Source organism: Pongo abelii, chromosome 8, assembly GCF_028885655.2.
Source record: "Pongo abelii isolate AG06213 chromosome 8, NHGRI_mPonAbe1-v2.0_pri, whole genome shotgun sequence".
In the NCBI taxonomy this organism is placed as follows: Eukaryota; Metazoa; Chordata; class Mammalia; order Primates; family Hominidae; genus Pongo; species Pongo abelii.
In genome coordinates, this window is record NC_071993.2 from 23,110,874 (window position 1) to 23,128,174 (window position 17,301).

Consider the following 17,301-nt stretch of genomic DNA (forward strand, 5'->3'; position numbering starts at 1 on the left):
TATTCCACTGTGTACTAGAATCTTTGGTTTTTTAAATAGCTAGGTTTTTATGCATTTCCCTTTACTGTCTCCACGAAGAGCAAAGAAAAGAGCAGAAGGTAGAGATATAAATGAACCAAGTCAAAATATGCCTTTGTAGAGGAGAAAGAAAGAAACAAAATCAAAGCAGAAAGGCTGAGTGTTCAGATATACCTGATGTAAATTCCTGTATCTCCATGATCCAATTTTTCTTAGTTTCTTAGTTTTCAAGATGAACGAAGAAGATGATGTATGACCCTGCGAACTCCTTTAGTTTTCCAAAAACTCCCTGGTACACACAAAAGACAAAGTATTTGAGAATTTATTGTATACATTTACTTAAAATACTTCTGTTTCTATCCTGGATGCCATTGAAGTACCCTGCAATTGTATGCTCTTTCTTAACTCTACAGGATGTTTTAAAAAGTGAACATTCTCAAGGGAAAACCACCAAGTGACAAAGGAATCATGCATTTTGGCCAAGGCATGTTTACAATGATTAAAAAATACAAGGCATTTGGTTTAAGGGGCTGATTGCATTAAATACCTGAAAAATAAGTCAAAGGAAAAAACTGATTTTTAAGGAGGTTAAGTATATATTATTAATTAGAAAATATGTATAATTTAACATTTTTGCTGGCAGTTGTAAAAGCTATTCAATATTTCCATTGCAAAAATATGAGATGTTTCTGACAAACTAATATGTTAGAACCTCCAACTTCTCCCTCTTTCATAAAACCTAATGAACGCCATGCCAATTAATAATAGGAGAGAAGATGAAAAGTGAAATTATCTTAAGAATGCTTATTTTATCCCCTAAGAAAGGAAATTAAATGCTGACCCTTGGGCTATTATAGTGAGTGATGCAGGGCCTTTGGATATTTTTGTAGAGGTAAATTTTGGTTACATGTCATCCAACCAAATTTTAATTTTAAGGGACGACATCCTAGAGAAAGAATGGGAGATACCAAAAGAACGGTTAAATGTACCAGGACTGGAGAATGAGTAGAAAAGAAACGAGGCTCTGCTTTTGCCTTTGTGGGATGTGGTGTGTTTGATGGACTGGTTTATATAAGCCAGGGTGGGAGGTGGTCCTGCGAGGGTGACACCAACTGAGCCCTTCGTTCTCCAGAGCTGCTGTCCCTCTTCATTACGTTCCTGCCCAGTCACTGTGGTTCAGTTTCTTTCAGAGCTGGTGCCCCAGTCACAGCCTGCTTACACCTATGGCTACCAGTCTCTTTATGGAGATTTCATTTACCTCCTCTCTAATGGACAGTTGTCGTAACTTCTTTTCTTGAGGTTGTGAGTCCTCCTTCACAATAAGCAAATTGAAGTGACAGTACCAAATTAAATTTAATTCATCACAATACAGGGTGATGGGCTGAATCATATAGCTTCAGTTGTTTTTTTTTTTTAATTTTGGTTATTATTATTTAGTCCTAAATGAAAAAATGTGTCAAAAACTTAAAAGAGATGTTCATATTATTGACATCTCAAGTATTTTTATTGTCTTGACTTCTATTACTATGACGATTTAAATGGATTTTGAAAACAGAATTTTGGGTCTCCCTTTAAAATCAGGATACTCTCTTTATCTTATTGCTTGGAACATCTCCTATTTATAGCAATTCCAAACATTGAAGAACATAACTAAAGTATCTTCCACTCATTAAAATGCTCTAATTTTTATTTTTACTACCTATGAGCTTCAAACTGATTTAAAAATAAGGACAGCTGGTGTCTGGAACCCTTCCACCCTGGCTTGATCTTGGAAGCTAAGCAGGGTAGGGACTGGCTAGAACTTGGATGGGAGACTGCCTGGGAAAACCGGGTGCTCAAAAACAAGGACTATTCTGTGCTCTTAAAAGAAGATTTAGGCTATCTAATTGTGAAAAAATGTTAGTATATTAATAGTAATTGTAGTCTTTTTATACTAGAGACAGGAAATTTAATAACTGAATATGCGTACATTACTAAAATTATCTATTTATATCCATATCATGACTTTGATCTTTAATGTTTAATTTGTAAAAGCAGTATTCACATGCAGAATGATTTGCTGATTTCAAACCTGTTAACCTTTGCCTACAATTAACAACCTAATTTGAAGAAGAGGAAAACAGGCTAATGAATTTTAACTTAAATCAGGAGTTCCCATGTTCACTCATTCCTACTATTTAAGGCTTTGGTTTTCTTAATAGCTAGGAATATTTTATCTTCAAGAAAACTTTCTAAGAATTTTATGGTTCATGTATGAAATCACACAAGAGTTTCTTTAAATAGAATTTCCTGGTCTTATAAGTAAATAAAAATAATAATAATGGTTGTACCGTTTTTTTAAGAAGTAGTAGTCATCTATTTCTGAGGTTTCTAAAAAGTAGTAATGATATATTTTTCTATAACCAAAAGCTGTACAAGTAGAAAAAGAATAATTTAAATTCATTCATAGCTCAAAATTTCCCAGACTCCATTTAAATCACTAGCACTCAATTCTGGGTTCATTGCATGGCAAATTAATTTATTTCTAAAATCATATTTTTGTACTCATTTGTTTTAGCAGCTTAGTTGCATGCTCCAAAGATAATTTTTTGAATTCAGATGAATCACATTCATTTCTCCTTCATTTACTCAGCGCTGCTGCTGAAGCTGATGGTATTGATCCATTAATAAACGTCCTGTCTAGTAAACGAGATGGAGCCATTGCCAACGCTGCTACAGTATTAACGAACATGGCCATGCAGGAGCCCCTGCGCCTGAACATACAGAATCACGACATCATGCATGCCATCATCAGCCCACTGCGTTCTGCAAACACAGTCGTGCAGAGCAAAGCTGCTCTCGCTGTCACCGCAACTGCGTGTGATGTTGAGGCCCGGACTGAGGTGAGAATTTTAATAACATGCGTTCTCTCATTTTTCTGGTTAGTACCTACTGGTGGATTCATCTGAAACATTTTTAAGTGATTGAACCTACCTGTCATTTAAGTCCTTCAAAACCGGTAAAACAGTGGAAAACGAATTGGCATTGTCTTGTCTTGTTTGTTTTATTAGCAAAGAAGGTGAGCATGCCCTATAAACCCAGCAATTCTGTTTCTAAGTATATACCTAAGAGAATCTGTTGCCTCTGTGTACCAGGAAGCATTGTTTATAATATTTAAACAAATAATACCTAAAACAAACAAATTGTCCGATTGTTAAGAAAATGGATAATGCATTGTGCTGTGGCCATCAAATAGAATCTCATGTCAGTGAAAATTAATGAGCTACAGCCCCACATGTCAACAGAGATGAGTTCACAAGCGTTATGCCAAGCAAAAACAAGTTGTAGAAAAATACGTACTTACGATTCCATTTATGTAACGTTCAAAAGCATGCAAAGCTAAGCACTATGCTGTTTTGGCATGCATACATATAAGTTAAAACTATAAAGATAATTGAGGGAATGCTGAATCCGAAATTCAAGAAAGCGGTTGCTTCTGTAGGGAGAAAGGGGGGCATGTAATTGGGTGGAACATCTAGGGGTTCGGTGTCATTGAAATGGTCATCTCTTAAGCTGGATAGTAGACAAACAGGTGTGCTTTTTACTAGGACTCTTTAAATTATACATGTGGGTTATTATATGTACTCTTGTGTTTCTCTTATATTTCTTATTTTTAAAACATACAATTGCATTTATCTGAAAATCTATTATATAAAAATGTCCTTGATAATTTATGGTGATCCTATTAAATCTTCAGAAAAACTTTATTTAGGCCAGGTGCGGTGGCTCACACTTGTTATCCCTGCACTTTGGGAGGCAGAGGCAGGTGGATTGCTTGAGGCCAGGAGTTCGAGGCCAAACTGGGCAACATAGGGAGCTCTGCATCTCTACAAAAAGACTCTGCCTCCTAAAAGAATAAAAATACAACTGGACTTAAATCAACAAACATCTTTTTATTTTTCTCGATTTTTTCACATTTTCATGTCACCATGGCACTCATTTGAACAGCCTGGGACTTTGTTCTTCTCTGTCCCATAAAAATAACAAAACCAAAGTTTATTTGGCACCTACTATGTGCCAGTGCTAAGCACTTTACACGCATTTAAGCCTCATTTGAGATAGGTATGTTTGTAATCCCCATATTACAGATGAGGAAAATGAGGCTTAAAGAAATATGCTCAAAGCAGAGTTGGTAAGTGGCGAGTCAGGGATATGAGAACACATCTGGGTCCAGAGCCCAAACTTCACACTATCCTGTCTGCTCAAACAACTGCCTAATCTTTTTCTTCTGTCTCCTTGATCTCTATCTATTCTATCTCCCTTGTTTGTTCCCACTAACTCACTTCATTTGTGCTCACCTACTCAGGCAGTAGTAGGCACCAGATACGTATTTACCAACCACTGCGTGCCAGGTGCTCTCCTGGGTATCAAGAACACAGTGACAAACAAGGGTCCTGTTTATGCCTCCACGCAGCCTGCAGGGGTGCCCACCTAGTTCCTGGAATATGCAGGAGACCCTTTACTTTTTTCCCTCCCCTCCTATTCCCCTTACTGGCTCCAGGCTGATCTTTCCAACCCGTGGCCCTGGTCACATCATCGCACATCCTCAATGGGAACGTTAAGCTGCTCAGCGCCATCTGCAGGGGCCTCAGTGACCTGAACCTGCCTACCTAAAGGTGTAAGCTCCAACTCTGTCCAGGTGGAACTCTACACTCCAGAAATGCCACACTGCTTGTAATTATTTCAGAATGCTCTGCTCTCACAGCTATACCTGCTTGATTTCTCTGCTTTCTCCCTTTTCCCCCACCTGATAAATTCCTATTTCTCCTTCAAAATCCAGCTCTACCCTCCTGTCCCCCAGGAGGCCTTTACTTCAGTTTTCAAACTAGGGTACATCTTTCTCTATGCTCCCATTTCACCCCTTGTCTTCCTTTTATGAATTTTAGGGTTCTGTGTAAAAGACTACAAGATCCTTGAGACTTTAGGGAAGGGAACTGAGATTTTATTCCCTGTGTCCATGTCATTAATATATACCTGGCACATAATATATGCTGAATGAACAGTTGTTAAACGAATGAGTGAACAAATAAATGGAGGCATTAATGAATAAATTAAGTCTTTGCCTAAAGGACATGTGGCGTTAGATTACTATCTCATATTATACCTTATGCTTGCTAAGCATAAGGATGCTTCAAGTGAACTTTCTAAGCTGTCCAAGTAATGTGTGATAACATGTAAGCCCCACCAGGGCCCCTGTGTTTGTGATGAGAGTGACTGAAAGTGGAACAGATTCCACGGGGATCCTGCCTTAGGATACTACACATTCAAGCTTGTAAAATAAGAACATTCTTTTTATCCTCCAGGCGCGTAGATAATGCAGCATTACATTTCAGACATGAGACAAGAACTCTGCCCAGTCTTTTTTTTTTTCTGATTGGAATAATTTTATACATGAGTGATGTCTTTTAATAATGTAATTAATGAAGTTCTATCCAATTCTTTTCTTTTTCTTCTCCTCTTCAGTCCTTTGAGAACTGAAGAGAAGACACTGTGTATAGATAGCAAAGATGGGTCTTTCTCTGGAGAGTTGCTTGAGTGTTGCTTTGGCTGCAGTGCTGACTTGGTGGCCATGCACAGTGATGTGGGGGGTCCTTGCTGGCATCGGTTCATCCAGCCTCAACCTTAGGGACTGTGTTAACTTCCTATTCCCACTGTAACAAATGACCACCACTTAGTGGCTTAAAGCCATGCAAATCGAATATCATATGGTTGGGGAGGTCAGAAGTCTGAAGCTGTGTCTTATGTCCTTGCCCTTTCAGCTTCCAGGGGCTTCCCACATTGCTTGGCTTGTGTCCCTCCTTGGATCTTCGAAGTGCATCACTGCAACCTCTGCTTCCATCATGTGTCTTTTTTCTGCTTCCAGCACCTTCTGTCCCCCTCTTATAAAGATCCTTGTGATTACACTGAACCCTCCTGGCTAATCCAGGATAACCTCCCCATCTCAAGACCCTTAATCATCTCTGCAGAGTCCCTTCCAGGGATAAGGATGTCTTTGGGGGCCCCTTATTCTGTCTATCACAGAGCCGAATGAACAATCAGTGTTCAGGAGCAGAGTGAATAAGCATCGGGCATCCCACGGGTGGGCAGTGAGAAGACAGACTTCTGCTGCAGTCCCCATCCCACGCAAAATCAGGATGACCTCCCTGGGATACTTTCCTGGGGCCCGAAAACCGGGCTCCTGCGTGTAATGGTTTGCAATAGATTTTTCACCCCTGAATTTAATAAACCTAAAGATAGACGCATTCTAAAGCATTTTTACATAGTTAAAACCTTTTAGCAATCAAATAATGAGATTTTTTAAAAAGCACAAATAGTTACATTCTATACTCTTAATGTGTAACATTTTGGTTTCTGCTTTTAGTTAAGAAATTCTGGTGGATTGGAGCCCCTGGTAGAGCTGCTACGCTCCAAGAATGATGAAGTGAGGAAGCACGCCAGTTGGGCAGTGATGGTCTGTGCTGGTGACGAGCTGACGGCCAATGAATTATGCAGGCTCGGGTGAGTGGATGCCATCTCAAGTTTCTGGCTCAGATAAAGAGCAGAAGATGGAGAGGCACGCTCTTCAGGCCCAAGGAATTTCAAGCCAAGTCTCCGCTGCTCTCTCAGTCCCCAGAAGCTCTGCATGTCCCCAGGGTGGGCCTTGGCTTGAAAGGAACCGCCTGCAGGCAAAGGGGTCCCCATTCACCGCTCCTTCACTGCCCTTGAAAAAATCACCTTCAATATTTTCTTCTCACCCCTTTGTCTTGATAAATGCTTCTCTTTTACTTTCTTCTGCTACTGCCAAACAAATCCTATTTGTCTCCCAACTTTCAAGGCTAAAATTAAATGGGCGAGCTGTGTCTATCACCTCTATTTCTTTCCCACCCATCTAAAACTTTCACCAGAATTCCACATTTCACCACCCTCACCAATCAGTTCTGTTGACCAAAAGCAGATGAGTTTGTTGCCTTTAACACATCAGCGAATACGGTTTTAAGTTTCATTTCTTTTCTTTCTTTCTTTCTATTCTTTTTTTTTCTTTCTTTTTTTTTTTTTTTTGGCAGAGTCACACTATGTTGCCCAGGCTAAAGTGCAGTGGCGCAATCTCAGCTCACCGCAACCTCTGCCTCCTGGGTTTGCAATTCTCCTGTCTCAGCCTTCCAAGTAGCTGGGATTACTTTTTTGTATTTTTAATAGAAACAAGGTTTTGCCATGTTGGCCAGGCTGGTCTCGAACTCCTGACCTCAAGTGATCTGCCCGCCTCAGCCTCCCAAAGTGCTAGAATTACAGGCATAAGCCATCATATCTAGCCCTAGGTTTTAAGTTTCTATAGACAGGTTTCATTTATTAATTTCTAAACATTTGGCTTTTTTGCATATATTGGCTAGTTAGATGAAAAAGTTGAGGTCCAATACTAATTTTGCTTCTAGATGAACAAAGAACTTTTTCCCCCAAAAGCATCCTTTTCCCCTGTTTGAACATGAGTTACTACTTGGCATATGTATCCTTAAGAAGGGCAGATTTGTCTTCATAATTCTGTCAGTATTACTTTATCTAAGAGGGTGGGGGAGGCTTTAAGCTCCATCTCCATTCTTCCTTCAGGATCTGAAGTCGGTATATAAATGGAGACTCAGTATTGGATGGCTTGTATAAAGCAAATAATGCTTTTTGCTTTTATTGACAGGGCTTTAGATATCCTTGAAGAAGTTAACCTATCAGGAACTCGGAAAAATAAATTCAGTGAGGCAGCTTATAATAAGTTGCTCAACAACAATCTTTCCCTGAAATACAGCCAGACTGGCTATTTGTCATCAAGTAACATAATTAACGATGGATTCTATGATTGTGGTCGGGTAAGTGACAGCATTTATTTGTAGTTTAGTATGTACAATAATAATTTTTCTTTAATCCTGATGCCATTACATTGCCATTTCATAATCACCTAATGTAATTTATATTTTTACAGGCAGAAACTTGAAAATCAGCACTTCATTCTTAACTTTAGTTATAAGATTTTGCATTTTTTGTTCAGTTTTAACTAGAATCTGCTTACTTGTAATTAAATCAGCTTGCTAGAGGCAGTCTCGAGTTTCAGATAAGATACAAAAGAAGAGCTGGGTGGGCCTGGTGATGCATACTTGTAGTCCCAGCTATTCAGGAGGCTGAAGCAGGAGCATTGCTTGAGACCAAGAGCCCAGGAGTTGGAGGCTACAGTGCACTATGGTTGTGCCTGTGAACAGACATTGCACTCCACCCTAGGCAGCATAGCAAGACCCTGTCAAAAAAAAAAAGGTGAAGGAGCAGGTGACACGGCTCATGCCTGTAATCCCAGAACTTTGGGAGTCTGAGGTAGAAGAATCACTTGAGGCAGGAGTTCAGGATCGGCCTGGGGAATGTAGTGAGACCCTGTCTCTATAAAAAACTTTAAAAAATTATCTGGGTATGGTGGCATGCATCTGTAGTCTGATCTACTCAGGAGGCTGAGTTAGGAGGATGGCTTGAGCCCAGAGTTTGAGGATGTAGTGAGCTATGATCACACCATTGCCCTCTAACCTGTCTTTAAAAAAAAAGGAAGCATTTAAAATTTGGGGTCTCTATTATTTGTATTACATGAATGTTGAGAGAAGTGAGAAGCTAGAAAGTAAAATATTAAGGACACTTTTTACATGACTGATTTAGTCAGTATTTTCTACTTCTTCTGGAAACCAAAAGCAATGAGGAGAATGGGGAAAATGTTAAAAACCCACAAATCCCATTTTAAGCAAAACTAGGAAGCAGATATGATCTGCAGACTTCAAACAATTTTAAGGGTTGCCAAAAGCTCCCAAGATCAGGCAGAAGCTGTGCAGGAAGAAAAAGGAAAAGGAAAAAACAAAACAAAACACAGACAGGAACAAGAGGGCTAAAGATGGCAGAGCTCGGAGAGCAAACACCACTAACACTGTATCCTTCCTGAGGTCATGGGAAAACTCAGAAGTGCAAAAACTGTAAGTGTGGTTTGCTAGGCAGGTGCGAGAACTCAGGACATGGGGAGTGAGGCTGACAGCAGAAGCCTTCTTGGACCAACTTGGTTCCAAGAAGCAGAGGAGACAGAGCCATAAGTCACATCACTGAGCCCCAGTTGCAGGAAGCACTCCATCGTGGTAGTGGAGAACTAGAGAAAATTTGAATAATTCAAAACAGCTTGCCTAAAACTTGACTCTTATTCTCGCTTCTGCCTCCCCCACCTCCTGCCACCACTGCCATACCCCATAACACACACAAACCACTGAGAAATTGCTCCCAGGAAGCCCATCTCCTCCAATTATGATAATTTAAAGAGAATGTCGCAGCATCAGGACAAAGCTGCTTTAAGAAAACCAAGAGGGGGCCGGGCGTGGTGGCTCACGCCTGTAATCCCACCACTTTGGGAGGCCGAGGCGGGCAGATCACGAGGTCAGGAGATCGAGACCATCCTGGCTAACACGGTGGAACCCCATCTCTACTAAATATACAAAAAATTAGCCGGGTGTGGTAGCGGGCGCCTGTAGTCCCGGTTACTCGGGAGGCTGAGGCAGGAGAATGGCGTGAACCCGGGAGGTGGAGCTTGCAGTGAGCCGAGATCACGCCACTGCGCTCCAGCCTGGGCAACAGAGCTAGACTCGTCTCAAAAAACAAAAAGAAAAAAAAAGAAAGAAAGAAAAAAAAAAAAAAGAAAACCAAACCAAGGGGGAAAAACAAACAAGAAAACTGAGGGGAAAAGCCGAGAAACGATCGCAGAACACTTACCAGGAAAACCTTGCCGTAGATCAGATAAAATCGTGACAAAATGTGTTTGGTCATGAATTTTTAAAACATTTAACGAGACAATTTCTTTTTTAAAGGGGGATGCTCTGATTCATTCAGTAAATATTGTTATAAGTTTCGGATATTGGAGGCTGTGAATATGTCAGTGAACAAAGGAGACCAAGGTCTCCACTCCCATGGTACCAGTGCTGGAGGACAGAGAATAAACACCAAACATGATACTGAAATAAATGAAATAAATATCCCAGGGTAAAAATGAGAGGCACTGGCTTGGTGTGGTGGCTCATGCCTGTAATCCCAGCACTTTGGGAGGCCGAGGCGGGTGGATCACCTGAGGTTAGGAGTTGGAGACCACCTGACCAACATGGCGAAACCCTGTCTCTATTAAAAATACAAAAATTAGCTGGGCCTGATAGCACACACCTGTAATCCCAACTACTTGAGAGGCTGAGGCAGGAGAATCACTTGAACCTGGGAGGCAGAGGTTGTAGTGAGCTGAGATGGCACCATTGCACTCCAGCCTGGGCGACAGAGCTAGACTCCATCTCAAAAAAGGGGGAAAAAAAAAAAGAAATGAGAGGCGCCATGGAGGGAGAAGAGAGCAGGGCAGAGGCAGGGTGAGGGGCTCTGAAATGCTGGGGAGCCCTGAGGTGGGCGGCTGCAATTTTAGAAGTTGTGGTCAGGTGGGTCTCACTGAGAGGGTGATCATTTCCAAGCCAAAACTTGCAGCAGGCGAGGGCCTTAGTCCCGGGCAAATCTGGGGCTGGGGGAAGTCCTGGGCAAATCTGGGGTTGTTTTCTAGGCAGAATCAACCAGTGCAAGAGCCATGAGGTGAATATATGTTTGGCATGTGCTAGGCACAGCAGGAAGGCTGGTGCAGCTAGAGCTGGGCTAGCAAAGTGGGAGGAGAGCCAACCCGAGACCAGAGAGCTAATGAAGGCCAGATTAAAGGCCTTTACTCTGAATGGAACAGGAACCGTGGCAGGGTCCCGGGCAGAAGAATGACAGGATTGGTCTTATTTTAAAAGGCTCACTTTTGCCTTCTTCCCAAAGGACCATGAAACGTATCTTGGATGAGAAAGGGATTCAACTATAACTTAATTGGAAAAAGATCTCAAAAGTGATCCAGTCTAGCCCTCTTCCTCCAGGCTGGTGAAACTGCCCACACAGGGCTTTGTCTAGCCTACTTTTAGATACAGTCACAACACTTTTAGTCATCTGTTCCAGTATTCAGTTACTTTTGCAGGCAGTCAGCTCTCCCTTAGGTATATAGATGGATTTGCCGATCCAAATACTTCCAGGGGCCAAGATGATAATGATGGGATGAAACAGCCGAGTGTAAAGCAATCGAGATGATAAGGAACTGGATCTGTCCTGCCCAAAGGCAAGAACATCCACAAGCTTCAGGTTCCTATTTCTAATTTTGTATATGTATATTGTACATGTGCGTGTTTGTGTGTGTGAAATGAGACACCACAAACAGCTGAGAATATATTCTATCTGTATTCATTTTCGAAAATAAGACCCATGCAGATACTACTTTTTGGTCGTTGAATTATCTTACAGATAAATCCCGGCACCAAACTGTTGCCTTTGAAGGAGCTCTGCTTACAAGAACCAAGTGACCTACGGGCTGTACTCTTAATCAACAGTAAATCTTACGTGTGAGTCTCTGCAGGGAGAGGGGATGAAGGGAAGCACATACTGCTTGTTGTTATCGTTTCTCCACCAACACGTGAATATGCAAAGATTCCCAGACTCTTTTCTCCTGTATCTAGCACCTCCATGAAAAGAAACACTGGCTCATAAACTCATAGCCTGACATGGAATAACCATGAAGTAGCCACCACTGCAAATCAATGCACTCTCTGCTCTCTTTCTTTGACTCTATACTGCCAGTCAATTTCAAGCGTATTCTGAAGTCAAGGCCTCTTACCATGGAGTCATCGAAGAAAGTGTAAAAAGCAGCAAACCGAGATGAATCATGTTTACGATTCTCCAGGACTATGTGCTGGAGTACAGTTACCACCCAACATTTTTCTTTGAAATAAGAAGTAAATGATAGAGCTAAAAATTAAAGCTTCCACCTTCTTTAAAATGACTATGGCCGAGCACAGTGGCTGACGCCTGTAATCCCAGCACTTTGGGAGCCAAGGCGGGCAGATCACGAGGTCAGGAGATCGAGGCCAACATGGTGAAACCCTGTCTCTACTAAAAAATACAAAAATTAGTTGGGTGTGGTGGTGCACGCCTGTAATCCCAGCTACTCAGGAGGCTGAGGCAGGAGAATCGCTTGAACCTGGGAGGCGGAGGTTGCAGTGAGCTGAGATTGCACTGCCACTGCACTCTAGCCTGGCAACAGAGCGAGACTCCTTCTCAAAAAAAAAAAAAAGAGAGAGAGAGAGAGATCGTATATATCTATATATCCATATAGTAGTTATGCGATACATTTTATACAAATAATTTCTGTTCTAGCTTATGAAAAGCTTTATAATAGTCTTTTTGCAGTGGCTCACACCTATAATCCCAACCCTTTGTGAGGTTGATGCAGGCAGATCCTTTGAGCTCAGGAGTTTGAGAGCAGCTTGGGCAACACGGCGAAACCCCATCTATACAAAAAATACAAAAATTAGCCAGGTATGGTAGCACATGCCTGTAGTCCCAGCTACTTGGGGGACTGAGGTGGGAGGATCACTTGAGCCCCGGAAGTCAAGGCTGCAGTAAGCCATCATCGCATCACTGCACTCCAGCCTGGGTGTAGGGTGAGATCCTATCTCAAAAAACAAACAAAGAAAAAATGACTTCTCCTTTATACTTTAAAAATAGTATGTCACTGTTAAAAGTCAGCTTCAGTTATGACTTTCGGAAAAAATTCTGTTTCGTGGAATAAAACAATAATCTATTGACAAATAGATTATTTTAATCTATATATAATTTTAAATGTGTAAAATTTTAGTTCTCCACCTTCATCTATGGAAGATAAATCAGATGTTGGTTATGGACGAAGTATTTCTTCTTCATCTTCCTTAAGAAGATCGAGTAAAGAAAAGACCAAGTAAGAAAATGATGTTTTATCTGTATGCAAATAACTTCCCCTTTAATTTGAGTGTGAAAAAATGTTTTAGATTTTAGATTCGGGCAACTTGACTTTTATTCTTCTTATGGTAATACGATTGCACAATTGCCTTTTACATTGCTATGGGAAAGATCTCTGGAATAGGAGCCAGGACATCTGGTTTCGCCTTCTCTTTCGCCCTGTGGACCTGCAGTGATTTGGGCCACATGACTTAGTGTCTGTGTGGGTTTCGTTTCCTTAGCTGTGGATGAAATAACGCCGGGTCCCTGGCTTCATCATTGGGAAAGGAATCAAATTATGTAATGAAGTAAAAATTGTATAGTGAAGTAAAAATACCTTGTAAGCTCTAAATGCAAATGTATTGTTATTTTCCATATGATTGAAATTGGTTGTGGTTTTTTTTCAAATGACAAGAAAAAATAGTTATCATTTTAGTGCTGGATTTGGATCTCCCATAGAAGACAAATCGGAGCCAGCTTCTGGACGAAATACTGTTCTCAGCAAAAGCGCCACCAAGGAAAAAGGATGGAGGTAAGCAAGTGTCCTGAGTTCCTCATTACCCAGCCAGGCTGGTGGAAGGGAAGGGTGGCTCTTCAGTAGGAAGTAGGAAGTTTTCTTCTGACATCAGTGTGTTGAACCAGGCAAGACTCATGAGATGAAATTAAAAAGGGACTTGATTTTTGTCTCTTACCATCTCTTTAAAACTTAGCCGGAGAGAATTTTCTTCTGGCTCTGGCCAAAAACTCGGGTCACTTGGATCACTTGTAGGAACAACAAGGTCCTACAGTCACTTTAATGAAAACATGGCAACAGGGACAGCAGTCTCTAGTCAGTCTTTTGAAAGCCCAACCCTGGGTAACCAACTTGGTGTGAGGGTTTCTGCCTCCCGCTGCTGACTTTTGCAGGTGGGGAACCCCACACCCAGGTGTGTGGTCCCACGCTGTCTCCTCCCGCCCCACTTTTGCTTCCACAGCCTTCCTCACCTCCCTCACTGTCTCTGACTCTCCATGGGAGAAGGAACGAGGAGGAGGAGAGGCAAATAGGGCAACGCTCTTACGTGGTTGGGACAATTATAATGTCCTTTTGAGGTCTGTGTTTTTTGCTTTTTTTTTCTGAGGCGGAGTCTCGCTCTGTCGCCCAGGCTGGAGTGCAGCGGCACCATCTCCCATCTTGGCTCGCTGCAACCTCTGCCTCCCTGGTTCAAGCAATTCTCCTGCCTTAGCCTCCTGAGTAGCTACGATCACAGGTGTGCGCCACTAGGCTCGGCTCATTTTTGTATTTTTACTAGAGACGGGGTTTCACCTTGTTGGCCAGGCTGGTCTCGAGCTCCTGACCTCATGATCTGCCTGCCTTGGCCTCCCAAAGTGCTGGGATTACAGGCATGAGCCACCCTGCTCAGCCCTACATGTTTACATATATTTAAAACATAATTCTCCTGTGAGAACTTTCCTGGATTCTTTGAAAAACTGTATTAAGTTATGGTAGACTTAAGCCTGTAAGGGCCATGGTGGCATTGGAGGCTGTGGGGAATGGATACCAGACCCCTGCTTTCCAAGGAGGCTGGGCCCCAAGTCTCCCAAGGCATAGGCAGTGGTTTGCCCTCCTCCTCAGACTGCTTTATTTTCTGCTCTGGCTTTCTTCTCTGTTGTTAGAGTCTCTGTTGCTCAATATTCTCATCACTGCTTCTCATCTGTTCCTGTGGTTCCAGTCCCATAGCTTCTGCTTGTTCTCTCCTCCCCTTCCCTGTCCTTCCCTTCCCTCCCTCCCCTTCTCTTCCCTTCTCTCCAGCTTCCCTCTCCTTCGCTTCCCTCCACTTCTTTGTCCTTCCCTTCCCTCCTCTCTCCCTTCCCTTCCCTGTTCTTCTCTTCCCTTCCCTTCCCTCCCCTCTCTTTCCCTTCCCTTCCCTTCTCTCTCCCCTTCCTTCCCATTCCCTGACCTACCCTCTTCTCTCTCCTTCCCTTTCCTCTCCTCTCCTTCCTTTCCTCTCCTCTCCTTCCTTTCCCTCCCTGCTCCTTCCTTTCCCTCCCTGCTCCTTCCTTTCCCTCCCTGCTCCTTCGTTTCCCTCCCCTTTCCTTCCCTTTCCCTCCCCTTTCTTTCCCTTCCTTCCCCTCTCTTTCCCTTCCCTCTCTTCTCCTTCCCTTTCCCTCCCACCCCTTCCCTTCCCTCCCCTCTCCTTCTCTTACCTCCCCCCTCCTTCCTTTCCCTCCCCTCTCCTTCCCTTCCCTTCTCTCCTGTCTCCCTTCCCTTCCCTGTTCTTCTCTTCCCTTCCCTTCCCTTCCCTCCCCTCCCCTCTTTCCCTTCCCTTCCCTTCTCTCTCCCTTCCTTCCCATTCCCTGACCTACCCTCTTCTCTCTCCTTCCCTTTCCTCTCCTCTCCTTCCTTTCCCTCCCCGCTCCTTCCTTTCCCTCCCCTTTCTATCCCTTTTCCTCCCCACTCCTCCCCTTCCCTTCCCTCTCTTTCTCTTCCCTCTCCTCTCCTCTCCTTTCCCTCCCTGCTCCTTCCCTTCCCTCTCCTCTCCTTCCCTTTCCCTCCCACTCCTTCCCTTCCCTCCCCTCTCCTTCCCTTCCCTCCCCCTTCCTTCCTTTCCCTCCCCTCTCCTACCATTCCTTTCCCTTCCTTCTCCTACCCTTCCTTTCCCTACCCTTCCCTGTTCTTCCCTTCCCTCTTCTCTCCTTCCCTTTTCTCCTCTCTCCTTCCCTTCCTTCCTCTCTCCTCTTTCCTTTCCTTTCCATTCCTTGTCCTTCTCTTTTATTTGGTTTGCTCTGTCCTACCCTTTGGCCTCTCTGAGCTTCTCCCCACTGGACTAAAAGCTCCTCAAGAACAAAGAAATGTTCTTATTTGAATAATTTGTTTTCATCTCCTGTATTTAGCTCAGTGCCTGGCTGGCACTCATAGGCATTCACATTTATTCAAAAGAACAGAAATCCAAACTTTGGCAGGAAAACGTTATTTCTGACAAGTTCCATACTTATAAATGATGCATCTGGAGCAGATAGGTTACCTTCTCTTTGTCTCATTTCATCATCCGTAAAACTGAAATAAAAATAGAACCGTTTTCATAGTGCTGTTGTAAGCCTCAAGTAAGTCACTACGTGTGAAATGCTTAGCACAGTGCCTGGCACGTGGTAAACAGTCAACCAATGTTAGCTCCTGTTGCTATTATTATTGTTGTACTAAACAGTTGCAAGGAGCCAAAACCCACTCCAACCATACAAGGATATAAAGGAATTCAGTGCAGGGATGCAGAGCGTCCTCAGTGGGACAGGTGACAACTGCAGGGCCCGCCCACCTCTCTTCCCTTCTCTCTTTCTCCCTCCACCTGCATGGTAACTTACTTGCACTTGCTTCCTTGCTTGCTTTTTTTTAGGGCCTCTCCTCTAACTGTAGCTTGCATGTGACCTTGGTTTGCTAAGGGACCAAATGTGGCCCCAATTCCAAAACAGGCTTCCAGTTCAAAAGCCTGGCAGCAATCAAGTACAATCTCTGTCTCTTCGTGCATTTTCAGGAGACGCAATCTTATTTTCACAGGCCATCCAGAACATTGGCTGCCTCTGAGACAAGTGTTCCCCTTTAGTCCACCCAGCTATGTCCCTGGGAAAGACTCAGCCTTCTGCTCCCTTGCTAGGGACAGGCCACTTGACTGATGAGCAGCCACAGGACCCTATTGTACATATAGTCCCTCAATCAAAGTGCACCTTTCAATCTGGTCCTCACCCGGACGAGTGAACACATCAGCTTTCATCTTTGGTTCTTCTGCTCTTCTTGGCTTTTTAAAATTGTCTTATTTTTCTTACAGCTCAATCTGGTTCTTAATCCTAAATTTTTTGGGCACTCCTTCTGGGTGGGAACTCATTTTGTGTACTTGTAAATATCAAGCTGCTGATCTTCACACAGCTATAGTTTGCTTTATTGTGATATTTGACACTGATATTTTCCATAAAACTGTGAAACACTCACATCTTGATCTCATTAGATCCATGTCACTTTGTTCTATAGATAAATCCCTTCTTTTCTGGCCCTTGGTGCTATCTTCTCATCCTTTGCAATACCGTAAATATCAATGTTCTCCAGGAGTGGTACTCCTATTCCTACTCTCCATAGTTTTAGCTCCCACTCCAAAGCTGAGACCCTTCTCTTGAGTCCAGACCTGTGTGTCCAGTTGCCTGGTGAAGTCCTCTGCCCTGTCACTCTGAAGGCACCTTAAGTTCAATATGTTCCAACCTGAACTCATTGTTCACCGCAGCTCCCAAGCTCCCTCCCCCTCTCTTCCCTGTGCTTGTTCATGTTAACCATATTCCCATACAATCACCCATGCCTAGGAATCATCTTGAAGTCCTTCTCATTTATCCCCAATATGGAATGACCAAGACAGTCCTATCCACTCTATGTCTTAACTCTCCTAC

At 42.8% G+C, this 17,301-nt stretch overlaps 1 protein-coding gene across 10 annotated transcripts in view; it reads left to right on the forward strand.

Annotated features, from left to right (window-relative positions):
- The window catches only part of ARMC3 (armadillo repeat containing 3), a 111,489-nt gene that overhangs the window by 67,600 nt on the left and 26,588 nt on the right, over nt 1–17,301 (forward strand). For 5 of the 10 annotated variants that reach the window (XR_008510344.2, XR_008510343.2, XM_024253750.3 and 2 more), the window contains 6 exons: nt 2,651–2,900; nt 6,419–6,555; nt 7,721–7,889; nt 11,389–11,486; nt 12,779–12,877; nt 13,334–13,429. Coding sequence is in view for 7 of the 10 variants with exons in the window: in XM_024253750.3 (XP_024109518.1) it covers nt 2,651–2,900; nt 6,419–6,555; nt 7,721–7,889; nt 11,389–11,486; nt 12,779–12,877; nt 13,334–13,429 (849 nt within the window). In the remaining 3 variants the exon portion in view is untranslated. Of the gene's footprint in view, nt 1–2,650; nt 2,901–6,418; nt 6,556–7,720; nt 7,890–11,388; nt 11,487–12,778; nt 12,878–13,312; nt 13,430–17,301 lie in introns of all 10 variants that reach the window. The other 5 variants (XR_008510342.2, XM_024253749.3, XM_054522059.2 and 2 more) reach the window with 1 other exon arrangement.